Genomic DNA, 21,411 nt, shown 5'->3' on the forward strand with positions numbered 1-21,411 from the left:
TACTGTTATGCTTCGCGAAAGCGAAAGAGAATTTTTGTTTAAAGAGAATGAGGAAGATTCAGTCCCTCAACTACACACAGGTTGTCCTCAAGTGACATTGAGTATTTGTAACCATGATGTATTTGCTTTGATTGACAGTGGCGCAGAAGTCACATGTATCAGCGAGGAGTTAGTGAGCTACCTTGAACAGCAAGGTAATCAGATACCTAAGATCCCAGTGCCAGCACTCAAAATAATAGGAGTGACATCACGGGTCAGCCCTGTAGTCAATAGACAGGTGCTAATTACCATACACGGTCTAGGAAAACCAAAAGAAATGACTGCATTGGTAGTAGAAGGACTAGCCAAACCTTTCATAATTGGAACAGATTTTTTGTCACAGTTTGGCGTAGTAATAGATTTTCAGCTATGTGCTATTCATTCAAGTGATTGTGACACTCCAATATCACTAACTGATAAGTGGCATGTAAGGAACAATTTTGTTGGTATTTTGTACAATGAACCAATGTATCTGCAAATATGTAGCAGCAATACAAGAGAGCAACTCCAGGCATCACTTGAAGACATACGGCAGTCACTACAAGATGTAAAGAGTGTAACACCCATCCAGCTGCAACAGCTGTTTAATGTATTAGCAAATTTCCAGACAGTATTTTCGGACAAGCCAGGCAGGAATAAATTCTACAAGGCAAAAATTAGTATAAATGAAGATGCACCATACCTCCGGAAATCATACCCGATTCCAGTGAAGTATGTACAGGAAGCGACAGCCTATCTGCAGCTTATGATCAACTGGCAAGTAATAAGGAGAGAAGCTAGCCCCTATGCTAATCCCATAGTATGTGTGAGCAAGCGAGACGGTACAGTGAGACTGTGTCTCGATGCTAGGGAGCTGAACAAAATTACAGTGAAAGACAGGGAAAGCCCTGTACAGACCACAGAGATACTGAGGCTTTATCAAGGTGTGAAATACTTAACCACTATGGACCTGTCTTCAGGATATTGGCAAATTCCACTAGAGCCTAGCTCTTGCCAATACACATATTTCCTGTTCCGCAACCAGCAATACGTATTCACAGTAATGCCATTTGGACTGTGTAATGCAGTAGCTGATTTCACAAGGTGTTTAGATGCCACCTTAGGACCCGAATGTCAGGGATTCGCCAGGGCGTATGTTGACGACATACTAATCACTTCAACAAATTTCGAGGAACACCTATAACATGTTGCCACAGTACTGCATAGATTGCAAGAGGCAGACATGATAGTAAAGATTCGCAAATCTAATTTCTGCAGAGAGGAACTACCATTCCTGGGGCACATCCTCACACCTGAAGGTATTAAGACATCCCCAGAGAAGTTACAGACCATCCAGGATTTTCCCACTCCTAGGAACATCAAACAGCTGAGAGCCTTTCTAGGCATAGTTGGTTTCTACAGAAACTACTCCAACCAGGTAGCACAGTGTGCAGTCCCACTTTTTACCTTGCTAAAGAAAAATCAAATGTGGATATGGACTGAAGAGCACGAGCAAGCCTTCATCCATTTGAAAAATTTGTTTTTGTCAGAACATGTAATTTACCACCCCATCCAAGGAAAGGAATTTTTATTGTATACGAATGCTTCCGATACAGCCCTCGGATGCAAGTTAGCTCAAGAGGAGAATGGAATTGAGAAAACGGTTGCTATGGCTAGCCGCACTCTAAGCCAGGCAGAGAGAAACTACACCGTAACGGAGCGAGAGGCTCTTGCCATAGTATGGTCATTACAGAAGTACAGAGATCTGTTGCTAGGAGAAACGATAAAATTATTGACAGACCACCAGGCCTTAACTTGCCTTAAGGCAGGCAAGCTATTTGGGAGCAGACTAACAAGATGGTTTTTATTACTGCAGGAGTATGACATCCAGATACACCACATTAAAGGATCAAACAACACAACAGCTGACTACCTTAGTCGCCTGCATGAACTGCAAGAGAGTTCCATTTCAACACAACCTCAACAGAGAGAATTTTTAGTTGCTCCTGTATCTACAGAAGTTTTTCAAACCAGCCCTAAGTTAAAAGAGATCCTACAAGACCTGCAAGTGAAACAGCAGGAAGATGATTACTGCAATTATGTTAATTAAAATGTTAGAATGGAAATTTAGTCTCAAGGGCGGGGTTCCTGGCCTCGTGGCTGCAGGCAGGGACGTGTCGACAAAGGGCCCCCCGGGCTGTTGTGGCCTCCCAGGACGCCGTATTAGTAAAATACACACGTGACTTTGATTATTTTATTCCGGCAACAAACGTTACAGAACTTCTAGTCACACAGGGCACTTTCACGTGACTGGCTGTATCGTCGTCAACCTTCACTCCGCCCACACGGCCCTCGACTGGCGGCACTGATTAACGTCTCACGGTACTCCGAAGACTACTCCAGCGAGGGGTGCAGGCTAACCTGAGTTACGGTGATGGCGGGTCGTGACGCGGCAAGACGGGTGCCTGGCACGTGATAGTCCGTAATGCACTTAATACGTGAATCTGCTAAGGTCTGTACGAGTTTACAATTAACACTGAATGATACATAGACGTAATGATGACGGCACACACTAATCTTAACACTGCAATTAACACTAAATAATTATGAGTGCATCCCGGGCTCGGAATGGATTCGGCTCCTGGAGTTCTGATGGTCACGTGACGCGAGACTGGTTCTCGCAGTGGCGTGTGCCACGTTTAAACTGGGAACGGGTGCGACGGGACCCAGCATGGTCTCTCGTTCACGTCCGTTGCACGTCCCAGGGATTGAGGCATTCGTAAATTGAGTTACGCGTTTGGCGCAATGCCGCCCTGCGTGGGCAAAGTCCTAACTCCCCGTGGGGAGATCTTAAGGCATGAAGCACAGGCACTATGGCAGGCTGCCTTGAAACACAATAATTACGTAGTACGTTAAAAGACCTGTAGTCGGGTCGCACACTTTAACTAAGGACCGCACGACAATTCGTACAGCCGGTTAGGGCCGACCGGGGAGCTGTAGAAAGATGATTCGGAGATAATTACCTATTGATGCTAAACGTGGATATTGGCGCGAAAGTTGGATGCTCCCCGTGCGCGGGGCTGCCGGCCCTGGCGAGTGCTGGATGGCTACTCCCGACTCTCCCTGGTAACCGGGCTAGGGAGGGGAGGAAAACCCGCGGGAAAACGACGAAGCGCGGGAAGGCGATGCTGGCCAGTTTTGTGAACGGAAATATTTGACACAACCATTAATTAATTAAAAACAATTTCTATACTTATTAAAAGTTTTAGTTTCTGTTTGATAATTGATTTACATGTGCACTAGATACCTGATGCGCATTGCCACACCCGGCCGGGCACTTTGAGCATTTAGCTGGCCGTGACTGACATCACGCCGGTAGAGATGCTGCACTACGCTACCCGCTAGGGCGTGTTCGTGGCACTAGCACTGATCAGGTGTTGAGGACACATAATGGCCTGTGCTCTTTGAGGGAGCACTGACGGCGGCGTCAATATGTATATATTTCTATTAATTCACTTATTCTATATCCCGGAGTCCTTACCTCCATATGGGATCTACAGGTCAAAAACTGAATAAATAAATAAATAAATCTGAGGATGTATACTACACAGATTGATACTTAGGAATTGGTCAAAGCGGGTACGAAATTCCCTCCACAGATCTTGTAAAATTCCCCATTATAGTGTGTTGTTATTTTTTGTTAGTATTTTGTTTAATATGATGGCGGCGCCCAAGGCATGTTATGATGTAATAAGCATCAAGCGTGCCTTATAGTGTACGTTTTCGTCACGACATTATCTTTATATTTATTTTGTCTGTATTAAACGGTATGTTCGTAAAACGTCGCACAATGAAATATGACACCTAAGTGGATATATTTAATTTTAAGGCTCATTCTGGAGTTTGTTTAATTAAAGGGGTAAGGGGATGATAGAGTACGTCCTTACTACGGAAAAAGTCTAAACATATTAAAACGTAAATGTGGAGGCTTAATGACAAAGCCAGGAAGATAGGAGGGTAAGACATAAAAGCTGTGATGGGGTAGCTGAGGAAGATCTGGGACAGATAAAAAGGCTGGCGAGGTATGCATACACGAAAAAGCCTGCTAAAGAAAGGGGTGAAGGAAAATTGAGTAGACATACATAGTTACCTAAGGTAAACAGGGAGAGGAAGAAATACCAGTACTATTGGGAAGTTGGAAGGACAGGAATCTGCAGAAGACCTAGAAAAGGCAAAAATATTGTTGGAGAAATTACCATTTTTGTAGATAGTGAGGTGTGGGATGGTGTGAAAGTGAAAAAGGAAACAGTGCCAGCAGGATTTGGTTGTGGAGGGTTGAAATGTAGATATGTGCTAGATGAGGTAAGGAGGCTAAACTGCAGGCCTGGTGGAAGCAGTTTATGGCGGGAAAGCAGGTAAATGCAATATTTGTAGACTTCGATAAGGCTTTTGACAAGGTGTTACACAGGAGGCTGATGGGAAAAGTGAAGAATAGCAGGTGGTTAACCGGGTAGCAGACTTCCTTAGGGACCGGAGACAGCGGGGGAAGTGACCTTAGGAGTACCACAGGAAGTGTGATGGGGCTCCTTTTGTTGGCCATCATGATGAATAATGTTGGAAAGGAAACGGGAAGTAAGCTGAGGATGTTTGCGGCCGATGGTGTACAAAATGCAACAGCGAGGGAAGGGAAATGGCTACAAGATGATCTGAACATGCTAGAGGTATGGACATTGAGGAATGGTATGGTGCTGAATATAGAAGAGACTAGGCAGTCAGGTTCACGAGGAGGATGGTAGTAAGGGAAGTATGTTGGAAGGGGCAGGAGATAAGGGAGACAGAAGAAGGGGGGGAAGCAAGTTCGGAAAGGGGTCAAGCAGGGGAGGAGGGCTTAGGGCTGCTTGGCAGGACACTGAAGTGCACGGGAAGGGAAAGACGTATTGCACATTGATCAGGCCGGTGATGGAGCGTGCGGTTGTGGTGACGGAGGTGACAGAGCATGGGCAGCGAGACGGGTCATGGTTCATGGGTATGTGGAGAAGAAAACAGCGAGAGGGGGAGATGCATAGGTCACCAAAGACACACCGCAGGGGAGGGGGATAGGCTGGTGAGGTTGTTTAAGGTGATCAAAGTGGAGGGGACTGGGGAAGGCTGGGAGATAGATCGTACAGAGATGAGTTCATATGGAGAGACCATGCGTGGAACACACTGAGGGTGTGGAGGCGAGCAGAAAGAGGGAGATATTCGTTCCTGGTGAGGACAGGGCGGGAGTGGAAAGGCGTGAAGGAAAAGGGGTTGGAGGTGAGAGGTGTAAAGGGTCTATGGAGAAAGATTTAAAAAAAAAATTGTGGGGGGGAGGCTGAAGTAGTGGGAGGACTCCTTGCCACCGGGTGAAAGCCCAATTGCAAGTGAAATTTCAAATCAACACAAACATAATGATTTTACTTACACATCTTAAGATTAAAGTTTATTTCTTAATGTAATAATGCAGTACAAATTGTGGAAAAATTACATGGTGATGCCCAAGATTAGAATATCATGGTTATGTATGATTGAAAAAATTGTTGAGAGACAAGAACCCTTAAAGAAGAATTTGGGTACATCATGATGAAATTTTTAACACTTGTTTGAAATAAGAAAATTACAATATACATCTCATGTAATAAAACCTACTCCAATTTCTCTTTTATACATAAGATTTAGAAAATCGCCTTCATCCTCAATCCCCATCCCTAAAATCATAATTTTGGTGCACACAGATGTTCAAAATAGGAATATGAAACTCTACAGCTGATTTAAAAAAAAGCTATTGTTATCACTATAAGTGAAGCCCTTACACTCTGTGTGAAACCCGGGCAATGGCGGGTACTTCAGCTAGTTATTTTAAAACAGTTGAGACCAGCACGGCTGTAGCGAAGAGGGGCCTGTAAGTAATTGTGGCTTCGTTCAGTTGTGGTTCCTCGATGGGCGAGATCGCCAAGGCTTCACGCCGGCGTCGAGTGTCGCGGGTACCGTCCCGACGTCCCGGGACGACTCGAGAGTGTTTCAGAGCCCTCTGTGTCGTTCTCTTCTGAGCCACCGGGGAGTACCACCAGTGCTTTGTGGTCTCGGCCACGTGAGGTCACGCCCGGAGTAATGCCTGGTGCTCTTGTTGCCCGCGACAGCCGCGGGCGGACGGCCGGATGCGCCCGGGCCTCGCGCTGCTGCCGTGCAGGGTCGGTGACGGCGTGGACCCGGTGTCCCAGGTGCGCCACTTCGCGCTGGGCGGCGCCCACCTCCTGGTCGCGTGGCGCGAGAGCACGGTGCACGTGGTGGAGGCCCCCGGCCCGGAGCTCAGGCACCTGGAGAGCAGCAGGACGCACGACCCTGCAAGTAGCCTGCGTCGCTAGTGGGGACGGGATTGTGTGGTGCATTGTGATGAAACCAAAAAACATGTCAATGCACCATTAATGGGGTGCCTCCTATTTCAGGTCAAAATTTTATATTTACAGTAATTACAGATAAACGGGGACGCACCACAACGCTGAACGTACAATAATGCCGAATGCCAAATTGACTACAACGTCGACAGCTATAAAACAGCTGTGTACCACAACGCCGAAATACACTAACGCCGAAAAATGTCATTGCAGGACCGCCACAAAGGTTAGGTTAGGTTAGGCTAGGCTAGCCCAGGTTAGGTTAACACACACACAAATTCATTCAGTTGTTTTTCATTTTGTGGGGCCCCCCTTCCCGCAGCAACATTTTTCAGCATTACTGTATTTTGGCGTTGTGGTACACAGCTGTTTTCTAGCTGTCGGCGTTTGCGGTCAATTTGGCATTCGGCGTTATGGTATTCGGCGTTATTATACGTTCAGCGTTGTGGTATTTCGGCGTTGTAACGACCCCAGATAAACTTGTAGACTTTTTCAATCGTTTAACTTCCACTAAATGAAAAATTATAAACAGCACATATATTTTTGCAAATTAGCTGCCAAAGTTACATTTTTAAAGTTTTTGGGTTGTACACATAAGGAGAAATTAATTTATTGCGGTACTGAAACTATTTAGTTTTAACTGCAATGCCACTGGCTACTTCATGATATGGTTTGCATTTCTATCACAAACACTCATTTCACTTTTCTTGGCTGTCAAAATCGTAAAAAATTTGAGAATTTTTAAATGCCAGGTAAAATTAACTAATATTTTCTGAAAGAATTTCAAACCATTTCTTGACGAAGCCAATGGCATTGCAGTTAAACCTAAAAAGTTTCAGGTCTGCAATAAATTAATTTCTCCTTATTTGTACAACCCAAAAAAGGTTAAAAATGTAACTTTGGCAGCTAATTATGCAAAAAGTATGCGCTGTATATAATTTTTCATTTCGTGAAAGTTAAACAATTGAAAAAGTCTACAAGTTTATCTGTAATTACTGTAAATATATATATATATATATATATATATATATATATATATATATATATATATATATATATATATATATATATATATATATATATATATATATATATATATATATATATATATATATATATATATCTTGACCTGAAATGGGAGGCACCCCCTTAAACACCGAAATACAAGTTAATACACCCTAATTCATCTAATTCAACCAAAAATCTTGAAACTAATCAGCATTTTAGTAAAACTAGTGTTCTTACAAAAATTTAAATTTTAACATACTAAATGAACTTAATTTTTTCAGCATGAAGTTTTTACCAAAATATATGTAAATAATTTGGGAAAAAAATAATTTTAATTAGTTTGAGCTTTTTGGATTTTTTTATCAGAAACTCATTTTTTAATTTTTGACGTTTGGTCTATACAGATTCCAAACCAACAATCTCTTGCAGATTTATTTTTATTCCAAATTTTACCTAAGACATACATATTACGAAATAGTTTATTGTAAAAGTGAACCATATATTAGTCAAAATAGTACTATTTTGATATAATTTGTATTAAGAAATATCTGAGTACATTATTTTTTGGAAAGAACACTATTTTTATGGGAAAACAAATGAATTCATAAAAATAAAAACAATCACACTGAATACATCTGTTTTAAAAATGAAATTGCTTTCAAAATAAACCATTAAAGCTTGTCCCTAGTCATTAGTATTGTGTACTGTGTATCATTGGTGTTTTGATTTGTTATTTTTGAGACAGGTCATATTTAACTTAAATTGAATAAGTTTTCAGGTAACAATTCTTTTGTTTTACTGGTTAGAGTTAATAATTTAATACAGTGAACGGGCTTTAATCCATCACGTTTTGGATCCCGGTCATGCTGAATCATCTTTTTACCAGATTATGGAATGTCAGTTTTAACAGAAATGTAATAAGAAACATCAATATGAAGTACAATGGTATTTAAAACAAATTTTAATAAGACGCTCCTTAAAGAGTTAGTTTTCTCCAAAAAAAATTATTATGGAAATGTACCAGGGAAATGTAAATGCAACATCTGACCACTCGAAAACGGGACAGCAGTTGATTCAACTACTTCCGTCCGACAGGTCGACATATGCCGTGTTTCACTGAGCTCTGGGTTCAGCCTGTCTCTTGACTAAGGCACTTTACTGCAAGTGTTTATACGATTCTGAATATTAGTTTATTATTGTGGATAAAATTAAAAGTTTTAAGATTTTTAAAAATAATTACAGTGATTTTTAGTAATAATAATGCTCACTGCACTGAAATGAAAATAACGGACATCAACGATGATGAACTCTGAGCAAACCAAGACTACCAGGTGTAGCGAAAGTAACGCTCGGGATCCACCAAAAATATCAAGTGCGATTGGCTAAATCGGTGCCAGATTACAGAACAGCCAAAGCATATCCTGATTAATCACCTTTCATTGTGCTTCGGTTCAAAGCAACTGGAATACATGTAGCAGCTACGACTGCTTGAGATTTTGTTTATTATCAACACCGTTTTACGAAAGTAAATGTTCAGAGTTTGATGATAGTATTTTTATTTACAATAATATTTTCTGAAAAATAGTATGTAACATCATGTGAAATGCAGTAGGCTAGTAAGCAACTAATGAGACTAGCTTGCAATATCACTACACATATGTAAATGAACTGCCAATATACCCTGTCAAGAAAACACAAGAAGGTATGTTACAGTAAAATGTGGGAAATTGTGTAGGCTTAAATAAAAATACCTAAGGTATAGGCAATAGCTGGTAAACACACTACAACGAAATCCAGGTTTAACTGTTGTCGTTTGTTCCTGATTTTACTATAAAAATAACAGATATTCAGTGTTACAAAAGTCTTGGAAATTTTTGCTATAATACTGTTTAAGTATGCAGTAACACTTAATATTTTTTTGTTGCAGATGATGCTAGATGCGCCTGTAGAAGATTTTCTTAGCATCTGTGATTCCATTCGTTGTCTCGATAAGGCTGGTGGCTTCTATGAGCTGAAGCAGTCGATTCAACAACTTCCGTCTGACAGGTAAACATATGCATGTTTCACTGAACCCAGGCACTTCATCACAAGCTGCATTCGGCAATTTTTATACAATTTTTAGTATTAGTTTGTGTATGTGAATAAAATTAAAAGATTAAGATTTTTTTTTTTAAATATTTACTGTGATATTAATAATAATGATGCTCATTGTAATAAAGTGAGTGTAACAGAAACTGTCGAACACGCGACGTTAATATTTCCGATCGTCTGTCGGCAGTATGTTCGAGGAGGACTTGTTTTCCGACGGAGAGGCGACCATGGTGAAGCAGTTCAGGTTTGTGAAGAACCTGAAGCTGAACAAGGTGGTCAAGTTGGCAGCACTGAGCAGGGGCCTGGTGCTGATCAAGAAACACGACAAGGGGAACGTTTTCCTCATGAATTTCTACACCAACGAGTTAGCCCGGAGGTTTTCCATCACCCTCCCCGGATTCAGCCCCCAGGTGCGCGTTGCATCCACGTGATCATTTTTAAATCTTTAATATATGTGTTTTCTAATGAGGATCTATTGTTAATTATATAACATTTCTATAAAATATATATTATTTTGCGGTGTGAAGTGCATTGCATGGAGTCTGCAATATCCTGCGTGAAGATAGACTTTCTAAGAGAAGTACCGTGTTTTCTCGCATAATCGTCGCACATTTTATTCTAAAATCAAGCTTGAAAAGTAGGGGTGCGACGATTATGCGTAAATAATTTTTTTTTGTTAAATAAAAGTATTCATGAAAACAAAACCCATTCATGGAAAGTACGTTTATTTACAAAGTGAAGTATAAAAGAGCACACCAAACAATTTAATTTAATAATTCATGCAACAAAAACATTTCTTCAACTTAAAATAGAAAAACAAAATCTGTGATCCAAATGCAAGCCGAACGAACGTGTAACTACCGTAGTAAACACCACGAGTGAGCGGGATATCAAATGTAGTTAGTTAACTTGGTGCCGCATAGAGAGTGCGCGTTGCATGCAATCGGCGAGATATCGATATTTGACTACGTGTGCGTGCTCTATACGGGAACAACATAACCAAACAGTAATGATTGCAACGAGTGCTGGCTACATTTTTGTAAGCGGTACACTGCAGCGACGCAGACAAACAATGAAGATTATTATGTTTAAAAAGTCTTTAAAAGAAAATTTACACATCAGACAGCTTCGTATTTACGTTATTTAAATAATTACGCTGTAATTACTGAATTAATATTATATTTATACTTTAAAATACATAGTTTTATACGGAAAAGATACCTACACAAAGCGCTCGGCAACTAATAGCGGGACCAAAAACATTATGCGACGTTTACGCGAGAGGTTTTTTTTATCCATATTTTGACGCACTAAAATATGGGTACGACACATTATGTGATAAAAGACGGTATTTGAGGAAATAAATTAAATCAAAAAATTTCAACACTGATAAACTCTGATGTTTACTAGGAAAAATTTTTCCTTCATACCTATCCTGTTACCAGGTAATTGTACAAATAAAATGACAATACGTATTTTGATTCTGGAAACTTAGTTTGTGAAACAAACATTTAAAGGGTTGAATGTTTCAACACCGTAGTTAACTTTTGACCATTGAGACCGAGATTTGGATTCGAGGGGTTTATTCCGGTTACATTTTGATATTCATATTTGAGGAAATTTGGATTTGGCCCATCACTATTACAAATATGTGATAGACGTGTGAAGAGCTTGGTCTGTCTGAAATAACCAGGTGCCATGCCTACCCAGTGGTGCTCCTGTTACCAGCAGGTTGTCTCTATGTGGCAGTTGACATGCCGGCCCTGTTTCTTGTGCCACGTCCTGAATTGCTGTGTCAGTTACTAAATAACGTGCCCTTTTCGTTACAAATAAATGTTGATAAGTTATCAATACTGCAAGCAGCATCTCATCTTCAACTCTCACAAACTCCATAAATGAACGTGCGTCGAATAAACTCGGCGAACGTGAGATGCCATCAGTTGTAGGATGTATAACTTTTCCTGAGCGTAAAATTGCACACAAAACTTGCGTCTTATCAACCAGTAAGTTCATGTTGGTCACAGAAGCAAGGAGGCGCTGAGGCTGAGACCACAAGACACTGCTAGTGCAATCCTGCCACATTAAAAGAGGCTCACACTGGAAATATTGACCCTACTCAGTCACTATTACCAAACATAATTCATAGCGGTATAATCTTTAGATGTAATCTTTTAAGTTGGTTTTTTTTCCAGGTATTTTAACTGAATTATTTTATTTATTGAATGGTTTGCATTATTTTTTTTTATGCTTTTTAGTTTCTCTAATGGTGCTCTATAGCTTGGTTTAAATTTTTGGTGTTTAACTGATATTTTACTTTTTGTGAAGCGTCAGGATCGCCGCTTCATTTGAAAACCGCGCGTCTGCGTGGGTGATGGCACGTCGTCCCCTCCTTCCTTCCCCCTCCTAGTGTGTGCTGGCTTGCTCCCCGCCTCCCCTCCTCCGGTCGGCGCATGCGCGCTGCATCGAACCTATTCCTTATATATGGCTGTAAAGCCTTTATTCAGTCTTGTTTGTCTTGTCTCGTCTAGCTTGTCTGGTCTTGTCTTAGTCTCTTTCGAGACTTATAGGCATTACATTTGTACTGTTTAATATCTCAAGAAAATTGTAAACTGGCCTAATGCTTGATTTTGTTTTGTGTGTGGATAATCAAATAAATAATAATATAATGAAGTGCCGCGTTGTATCCGCATGCAAGGAAATGACTTGAACGCAGGTTAACACGAATGAGGCACATCATGTGGTCTCCTCAGAAGTAGAACCGGGCGCCAAGCGAGTGTCTGTGTCGGTGGCCGTGCGCAGGACGAGGCGGACTGCTTCCTCGCTCCGTGCACGGCCGGACTGGACCCGGGACTGCGCCGGCTGCTGCTGAGGGACCCGCCCGAGGGCGACGCTGACGTGCTGTTTGCCGGCTGGGGCGGCCACGTGTACGCCATCGCCGTCGACCTGCGCTCGCCGAGCGTGCCCGTCCTGCGGCAGGTGTACCACAGCGACCACCCCGTGACCGCTGTCCTCGTGCTGGAAGGTACCCGTGTCGTGCACGCAACAAGCTGCACTCTCCTCGGTGATGCCGTCTGCAGTCTCGCCAATGAACAGTCTCTTTTATAGTCAAAATTTAAAAAAAAATGTATTTAATTTAAGTTGGGGTCTGCATGTTTTTTTAATTTGTAATTGTAGGGGAATATAATTTTAGAGGATTTTGTTTTTAGTTTCAACTTCCAGCTGAGCAGTTGTCGAGCCATCAGGGCTACGCTCGTTGCTCGCACGCGAGACGGCTACCTTGCGCATCCTGTTTGTTCTGTGGGGGGATTGTTTGGTAATGCTGACACGTCGCTCTTGGCAGCATCGCAAGATTGCAAGACGTCAGTTCAGAGACGGAGAGTGCGTTGTGCGAGGACTCGAGATGGTTTGTGTAGAGAGAGCCGATGGCAGTCTAGTAGGTCCCAGGGTCCTAGGTCCGACCCTCAGGTAGAATAGAGCCTTGCAGCGCCTAGAGTCCTTGCACAGGACTGAGCATGCAGGCATGACGAATAAATGGGAATGTTCATGTAATTACCTGTTGGTGTATTCATTGAAGGTCACTATGACTAACTCCTGAGAAACCTTACAGGAAGACAACAAACGGGAAGATCACGAACCCAGCACCCTTCATCCATATTCCCTCCCCACGATTTGCATCTCTATCCAGCATCCGTCTTCTCTCATCCCCTTTTGGTTCAGGTTAAAACTGGTGGGGTCAGAACTTTCCTCACGCTAAATTGCATGAAAGAACATTTTGACACATTTACAATGGGTCACCATTAGGAGCCTGCCTACTTGGGCTCACATAAAGTGTGCAGAGCTTGAGAAAAAAACCATGGAGTTTGAAAAATGCTCACAATATAATGAATGGTGTCTGTTTACAAAAATTGAAAATGGCTGAAATGTGTGATATCAAAATTATTTTTTAGTCATGAAACACCCAATACAGAGTCTTGAAAGCACATCTGTATCTTCATTTCTCAGCGATATAATATTATGGTCATCTCTTAAATCTCAAAGTTGTCCTATGCTCAACGAGAAGACTGCATGCCAGTTCAGAGCCTTGCGCTTAGAGCCAACACCGCGCTAGAAGCACCAGCGAGCGTTGCACGTATCGTCCTGCTTTGCTGACACAAACACACCCTTGATTTGATGGGCCGATAATAAAAAAATGCCAGCATAATCACCTTAAATTGAATTGCACTGCGTTCAGTTCGAGTCTGGAACCAACCCATTAAACCTCCAATGTGCTCTGTAGGTGGGGAGCAAGCGCTGAAAATTAAAAAAAAAAAAATTAAGAACATAACCCCTGTTCTTCTACAGAGAACAGAGCTGTGTAGGTGTTATAAACTAATTCCATTTACTCGGGTGTTACGGTACTACGTATACCTAGTTCTTACTTTCATTAATCTCTGTTTTTACACCTTTCGTTTTGCAGTTGCCATCCTATTTTTTGTTTTTGAAGTAGTATGTTCTGTGATTTCATCAGGTCTCCTCCTCTGTTGTGCCACCCGTGTTCTGGTCGAAGCCGCTGTGGCAGAGTGGTTGTGTAATGCCGTGTGTTGCAGGCGCCGTGCTGGGCATCGTGCTCTCGGTGGGCTGCGTGGTGTGCGTGGCACCGGCCGCCGGGGAGAGCCTCTGCTACACGACGGTGTACCTGCCGACGGCGGCGTGCCCCGTGCTGTGCGCCGCCGCGGGCCGCGTCGTGTGCGGGGACGGCCGGCGCCTGTGGCTGTGCCGCCTCCTGCACGGCCCCAGCCTCGAGCTGCGCTGTGCCGCGCTGCCCGTCAGGAGCGTCACTGCCGCCGCCCCCCGTCGCCGGCACCGGCGCAGTGCTGGCCGTCAGCGTGAGTGCAGAGGCCCCGGGCGTGCCCCCAGCCTTTCAAGAGTGACGTTAGACCGGTCCCTTGGAATTTCAAGCACGAAAGAAAAAGATATGGGAGTTCTATAAATAACTTCCTAGCAAAGCATTTCATACTGGAAATTTAACCAATGAGGAAGCACTACTCCATGATTATTCACAATGAATAGCTCTCATAGCTAACAGGGCCTAATTGTAATAGCTGGTATCCTAGCACCAATAGTTTTATTTTTTAGATTTGGCCTGGAAATCCAGAGATTGTCATATTGTCATAAATTTGCTGATTGGCAAACTTTCTGTTAGCTGTTTTTTTTTATAGCTAATTCTCGTGGATAACATGTTAATGATGTTATTTGCATCTTTTCTCTCAAATACCAGGTAAATGTTAGATGCTTATTTACTTAAATTTTTTTTTTTTTTACTGCATGTTGGTGAATATCTTTTGTAATTCACAGTTTCATAAGACTGTCTCCCTGTTGTTTCCAGATGTACGGCGACGTGTACTGGCTCGACTGTGCTGCTGCAGGGGAGGGCGCGGGAGATGGCGAGGCCGTGCTGGCACGCAGCGAGGGCACGGACCCAGTCACGGACGTCCTGCAGGCCATCCACGAGGGCAGCGGGCGCGTGCAGCAGCTGGGCCAGCAGGTCGCCGCGGAGGACGAGCTCATCGCGGGGCTCAACGTGGCGACGCGCGTCGACACGCTCCGGGACCACTTCGAGGTGAAGGTCACCGTGGACTGCGCCGAGGCGGTGCTGGCGCAGGGCTCGTCGATGTTCTCGAACGTGTGGTGCGCGAACACGAAGGACTTCTACCAGGTGAACGTCGTCGTGCGTAACCTCACGCGCCAGCAGTTCCAGGCGCCCGCCTGGTCGCTGGCGGTCCGGGCGAGGGCGGGCGGGGAGACGTGCACCAGGCTGGTGTCCCTGGAGGACGGCCTGGGCGAGCACCGCCCGGTGGCGCTGCGGTTCCCGCTGGCGGTGCCGGGTGCGGGCGTCGCCTCTGTCGAGGTGCGCTGCGGCCTGGTGTCTCGCCTGCTCCGGCCGGGGCGGCCCTGGGTGCTGGTCGACGCGGGGGCCGCCTCCCTGGACGTCTCGCACTTCCTGGAGCCGAGCACGGGCCCCTTCTCGCGGCTCCTGCCGCGCCGGCGCGAGGCGGCGAGCGTGCGCGAGGACCTGGCACGCATGGCTCACGCCAACAGCCTGGGTCCCCCGGCGGAGCCAGACTGCACCGGGCCGCTGCGGAGCGACGAGCTGAAGTGCGTGCTGAGGCTCCAGAGGCCGGTGGAGGCCAGGAGCCTGTGGAGGGCGCTCCTGGGGCAGTGCCTGCACCGCCTGCCCCCCGACCTGCGGGCCCAGTGCGTGAGTCACCCTGCCTCTACCTACTTCTGTTCGTGTTTCAACTGCTGATCTCAGTGACTGACTTTACAAGTTGAGATGCCAAATAAAAATGCAGAACTGAAAGGTTTCGTTCGAACTGTTGTGTGAGTGCAGAGCATACAATATCTATTTGCTAAAAAATAACAAGCATCTTTCACTAAAGACTACATATATTTTGTAGGAGGTTTGCTGCTTTTAAAAATAGTATTCATTTGATGACAATGCAATGAAATTCTTTAAGGGTTGCTTTTTATGTTATCCAAATCATGTTTGCTCTTCACTAGTGACCAGTTCCATAGTTCGTAGCATACAAAATGAGGTCAGCTTTTGAGTAAAGAAATTTGGAAACTAAGTTTTGCACCTTCGTGTGAGACGTGAGTCCACTTGTCTCGGGTGGGAAGCAGCACAACCTTGCTTATTCACCAGCTGTCTAAGTATTTTTGGGTGAAAAAGTTTAGTTGGTGATCGGTTTTGAATTCCTTTTAAATTCTTCAGCATAGGAAAAGAGACCATGTCTAAATTAAGTATGGTAGATACAGAGCATTGACACTTGGAGGTTGTAAGTGTGGATATGAGGGTAAAACAGTCTCAAGCTAGCCGATTCATTTTAATAAAGGGTCTTCCCTTGGAGCAGCAATCATCAAATTTGAACAGATTTCTCGAAGAAGAATTTTAGTTACCTAATGTCGTACCACACAATTTTATCTTGAAACAAAGTAACAAGTTTAACATACCGTGATCCATACCTTTGCAAATATAACACCATCTCCTTGTTTTAGCCCAATTTGATTTAAAATTACAGTAAACTCCCAATTATCCACGGGCGGATGATCCGCGGTGCTGATTATCCGCGCATTCTACGAAAAAATACAGCACATATATAAATCTGTATTTTATTACAATTGAGCAAATTTGAACTCTACTGACAAGTGTATTGTGTGCAGTATACAGTAAAACGCCACAGGCCTTCTCGGAACTCATGCAGTAGGCTGGCATGCATTTCTATTTTTGTCTCTGTCTCACTTTGTTTCTAGTCGTATGGTTGAGCACTTTCATGTTTACATTACTGAAATGTGTTGTATGTTAATTATTCAGTGAAATACTACAATTTTAGCATGATTAAAAATTTTTTTACTGTTAATTGTAACTTTTACTGTACATAAATGTTAATATTTTTAAGTTGAAATTAATGTTTCCTTTTTTTGTTTCCCATTTTCGGCTCTTTTGCGGACTATCTGCGATTTTCACCATCCGCGGTGGCCCTGCCACTTAATTTCGCGGATAATCGGGAGTGTACTGTACATGCACAGTATGCGCATTCATTGAAATGTTTGATCCATCCCAGGAACACTGAACGGTAGGCAGTGAGCACCCTCGTCGCAGGGAAAGGTATCACCTCGCCCGTGCCACGCGAGTAGGGGATGGCACTATAGGCCTCGTCGTGGACGCTACAGGGGTCCCCAGGAGCACGCGCGCGCCTGCCGTGTCTCACCCGTGCTGCACGCCGCAGGTCCCTCGCTGCGACGCCGACACGCCCCCGGCCCCCAGGATCCTGGCTCTGCGCGCCGGCCGCTGGGAGGTGACCGTGTCGCTGGACGCGAGCTGCTCCGTGGCCTCCCTGAGCTGCCGTGACCCTCGCGTCCTGCACGCCATGAGGGCGCTACTGGCGTGCCGGCTCGCCGCGCCTAGCCGCTCCGGTGCGGTGAACATCCCTACCAGCCTCTTCCACAAGGCTGACAGCGTGAGTCCCACCACGACTCTTATCTTCACATCGGTTGCTGGCAGGGTGTCCACGAGGAAAAAAATATTTTATACCAACTTAGGCGAGAAAAAAGTAACTAGATTTGAAAAAAAAGTACTAAATTATAATTTGTTATGGTTTTAATAATTTAGGAAGTTATTATGACATTGCAATGCTTGAACTTAAACATCGCACCACATACACACATTCACATGCATTCCATAGTTTTTAAAAATAATTACGCTTAATAATAAAACATATTGGAGTTACTGTAATACTGTTATATTAAAGAAAAAAGTACTAGATCTGAGCATAAATGTACTGGACCACTAAAAAACTTATAAAAGTACTAGATCTAGTAGGAAAGTACTAACTGTGGACACCCTGGTTGCTGGTCATTCAGGGTAGTGTTACCGTTTTTAGTTTTTAACCAAAAACAATGTGACTCTCAATATGATGGGACCCAGACATTTTAATTGAGTTTATGAAAACTACTTAATTCACTATTCAAACACACAGAAATGAAAAAATGATCTAAATTAGTAATTTATTACGATCTTTATTTCTGGTGTCACTTTGATCAGTGGATTGATTTACTCTGCCTATTTTGAAACAGCAATCGACAATTAGAAGATAAAAAGAGATTTTGGTTGTGGTTCGAGTGCCACTTGTCAGGAAGCAATAAATGCCGTAATATACAGTGGTGGCCTGGGAGGGGGAAGAGATGGGGAGGGGGTGTCTTAGCGAGCAGTTGCAGTGAAGAGGAGTGGAAGTAATCCAGCGACGTACTCAAGTTGAACTCTCTCTCCTCCCCTTAACCGGTATTTAAAAGTGTTATCCTGACTTATCCATCACACCTGCTGATGCCACAAACCTCCCCCCCCCCCCCTCCCCCCATCCCCCACCAAGTTCAGAAGTCATAAACGAGAGCTAATAAAGTGGTGTGTTCAGAGTATACCGGCAGAACGTGTAGTTTTTCTACTAAGCGGAGGTTCAGGAGGCAGTAAACACCAGCTGTCTAAAGTGGGTTTAATTGATGCGCATTTAGTTTTCCAACTAAGCTGTTCCCATCGCTGTTAATTCATGCTCTTCCAGCGGCAAGTACAAGTATACAATTATAATACAGCAGTTTTTGGTAAAAATTGAGCTTTATATTCGGAGACTAGCTGCTAGTAAAACCACTGTAGCAATGTAGGTGCTTCACTACTAGTTGAGTTTCAGGCACATGTCACTGTCAGCTTTCCAATCATAGCTCAGCATGGAAGTAAACACGTGTTAAAAGGCCCAGTCACAGGTATTACAAAATAAAGTCTGCTCTTGCAGATGCCGCCAATCACAAGGATGAAACTGCTGGCGGAGATATGCCGTATTGCAGTTTAATGGGTATTTAGAATGTTGCCTATACTTGTCAGAGAACCAAATAGAAACTAGTTGCAAATTCATTTATCAGCGCTCTCCAGACCAGTGTGATGAAAACTCTTTTACTTGCTGCCTTATCATGTGCTTATCTGGTTGTCTCCTTGAAACTAGTTAAGTAGTGAGAATCTAGTACCAAATCTCATTATGAAGTACACCGGCCCCTCAAAGCAACACCCACATTCGATCCAGAGAAACAGAGCACTAATTGAATACTATTTTTTTTTTTAAGATAAAATAAAAAATAAATAGTGTGTTAGTCAATTTTTTTTTTTTTTGGTCAGTTGTGTTTGTTTACTACCATTTTAATCAAGACACTGGTCATGTTAAAATCAATTTAAATTATTAATTATATGTCTCAATAAACTCAAATAAATGTTTGCATTGTATTTTGAGAATAAGCATTATATCATTAAATTACAATGTCAAAAAAGAAACACGTGCCGCATTGGTTACATTATAGTCTTAGGCCATAACAGTTTCTTACTAAGTGGTTGCTAACATTTCTGAGTTGCAACATAATCATATGTTTGAATGTCAAATAATATTAAATAAACATAAACTTAACATTTTCTATTAATAAAGATTTTTTTAAACCTGTTTATGTTATTCCTGACTCGGTTGTGTACTAAACGCATGTCTGAAAGCTTTTGGCCCCTCTCATCAGAGTTGATGCTGACACATTAGATGGCCTTGGTAGTACATACTGGCTGACCACACTCTGGTGTCAGAGATATTCCTGCGAGTGGGGTAACTCAGGCCGGAGGCAGGCTCTGGACGGTGTACCGTCGCCTGCTTCCACACATCCACGAAGGGCAATACGACATGTAGTCTCAAACTCTGTGGGAAGATAAATTCACAGCTTTTATTTATCTGGAAAGATATTGAACTAGCCGGTATACGTAATGTTTGGTCCTGATCATTCAGAGCTAAGCGGACCGAGTCCTGCCAGCGCCACCTTGGAAGTAATGCAGGCCAACAGGATTTTGGACACTCAACCGAACCAGCCAGTGCATTAAAACATTAAATGATAAATGTTTCCTAGATTGTGAATAGTAATGGCTATCACAATCGGCCAGATGTACGAAATGATTAGGAACTAGGGATGTGCAAATCCTTGATTTTCAGTTCGGTTCAAATCCAATTTGAATCCCTGGCAATATTTGAGATATGAATCCGATTCCGAATATTAAGCACAGAATAATTAAAAATAACTGATTAATTTGAAAATAATGTCCGTTCTCTTTTTTCTAACTGTAACTACTGGTAATTATTTATTACACTGAAATTTAAACGTTTATAATTATGAAAAATTAATTAATAATAAACACTTTAAAATATGAAAAACAAAACATATTCGATTCTCAAACTCAATCGTAATAAACTGCACGCCACAGGGAAATCTCAGTTTTATAAACGTTTCAGCAAACGAAACCATTTTTTCTCCAATAAATAGCCAAGACGTTTTTTTTCTTGTAGGTATGTAATTGTATTTAGTTTATAGTTTGCTGTATGACGAAATTAGTAATTATAGTTTAAGCCCTCAAAATCTCGAAATTCTTTTAATGTCACTGTGTTAATTATTTAATTTACATATCTTTCTGTGCTACATCATATTATAAATACTTACCTAATAGTAGCCTAATTTTATTTTTCACTGCTAGTATTTTTGAGCCATATTAAATTAATTTATAACTTTTGTGAATATTTGTAATACTGTTCGAATCCATGTACGTACAACGATTCCGGGTTCGGGTAATTGTGGATTTGAACCGTACCCGAAAATATCGGGTACTCGCACATCCCTATTAAGAACATTGAATTAGGTATGTTCTAGCTGTAATAATGAGGAACCGAGTGATGCAATCATAATATTTTTGTGTTTGCAGATTCTGGCGTGCCTGGAAGAGATGGACACGCGGCAAATGCAAAAGGCGTTGCAGGACTGGAGGAAACACAGCAGTCAGAAGTTGCCATTCACATAGTTGTCGCTGGTATTTCACACAACGCATGGGGCACGTCACACGACGTACTGTATTCTGTGTTACGAGCAGTGCAGCATATGAAATTTAAGTACATGATCTAGTGCAGTGTTACGCTGCACATGCATATGTAATTTAAATGGACTAAGAAGGAAGGAACATGTGATGGATTGATTTAGCTTAATTTAATTTTTAAATCGAAGATATCGTTGTGATTGATTTTTTTTTACTTTTATAAATACTGTTTATTCATTAAAAGACAAAATTATTTATGATGAAATACATTTTGTTACATCTGTGAACTTATTCATGATATGTTTATTAAAACGTATGAAGGTGGTATAAATTGAACTTATCGAGAGGCCTTGGCTCGCTGGTGGAAACATCTCTGCAATCTGTTCCTCCAATACTACAATGAAACTCTTGTTAAGACATTTTATCAAGGGACTGTCATCAAATAAACTTCTTAAAAGGGGAAAATAA

The 21,411-nt window shown here is 42.6% G+C and overlaps 1 protein-coding gene across 5 annotated transcripts; it reads left to right on the forward strand.

The window, feature by feature from the left end:
* Window positions 1-3,731: 3,731 nt before the first annotated feature.
* LOC134528496 (uncharacterized) lies at window positions 3,732-21,411 on the forward strand. 5 transcript variants are annotated; one of them, XM_063362163.1, is made up of 9 exons: window positions 3,732-3,793; window positions 6,180-6,383; window positions 9,370-9,488; window positions 9,721-9,943; window positions 12,333-12,555; window positions 14,120-14,398; window positions 14,939-15,771; window positions 17,300-17,530; window positions 20,836-21,411. In XM_063362163.1, the coding sequence occupies exons 2-9, from the start codon at window positions 6,198-6,200 to the stop codon at window positions 20,929-20,931; spliced, it is 2,190 nt and encodes a 729-aa protein (XP_063218233.1). In that variant the 5' UTR covers window positions 3,732-3,793; window positions 6,180-6,197; the 3' UTR covers window positions 20,932-21,411. The 5 variants fall into 5 exon arrangements, with proteins under 5 accessions (XP_063218233.1, XP_063218230.1, XP_063218232.1 ...); XM_063362160.1 differs by having other exon boundaries at window positions 3,739-4,100; XM_063362162.1 differs by having other exon boundaries at window positions 3,739-3,937.

Source organism: Bacillus rossius, chromosome 1, assembly GCF_032445375.1.
Source record: "Bacillus rossius redtenbacheri isolate Brsri chromosome 1, Brsri_v3, whole genome shotgun sequence".
NCBI classification, from domain to species: Eukaryota; Metazoa; Arthropoda; class Insecta; order Phasmatodea; family Bacillidae; genus Bacillus; species Bacillus rossius.

Excerpts from the sequence above, each read along its gene's own strand:
- LOC134528496 (XM_063362163.1), top strand. The coding sequence starts at position 6,198 with ATGCGCCCGGGCCTCGCGCTGCTGCCGTGCAGGGTCGGTGACGGCGTG. Across the intron at positions 6,384-9,369 it reads GCAGCAGGACGCACGACCCT|ATGATGCTAGATGCGCCTGT; the intron begins GCAAGTAGCCTG and ends TTTTTGTTGCAG. Across the intron at positions 9,489-9,720 it reads CAACAACTTCCGTCTGACAG|TATGTTCGAGGAGGACTTGT; the intron begins GTAAACATATGC and ends GTCTGTCGGCAG.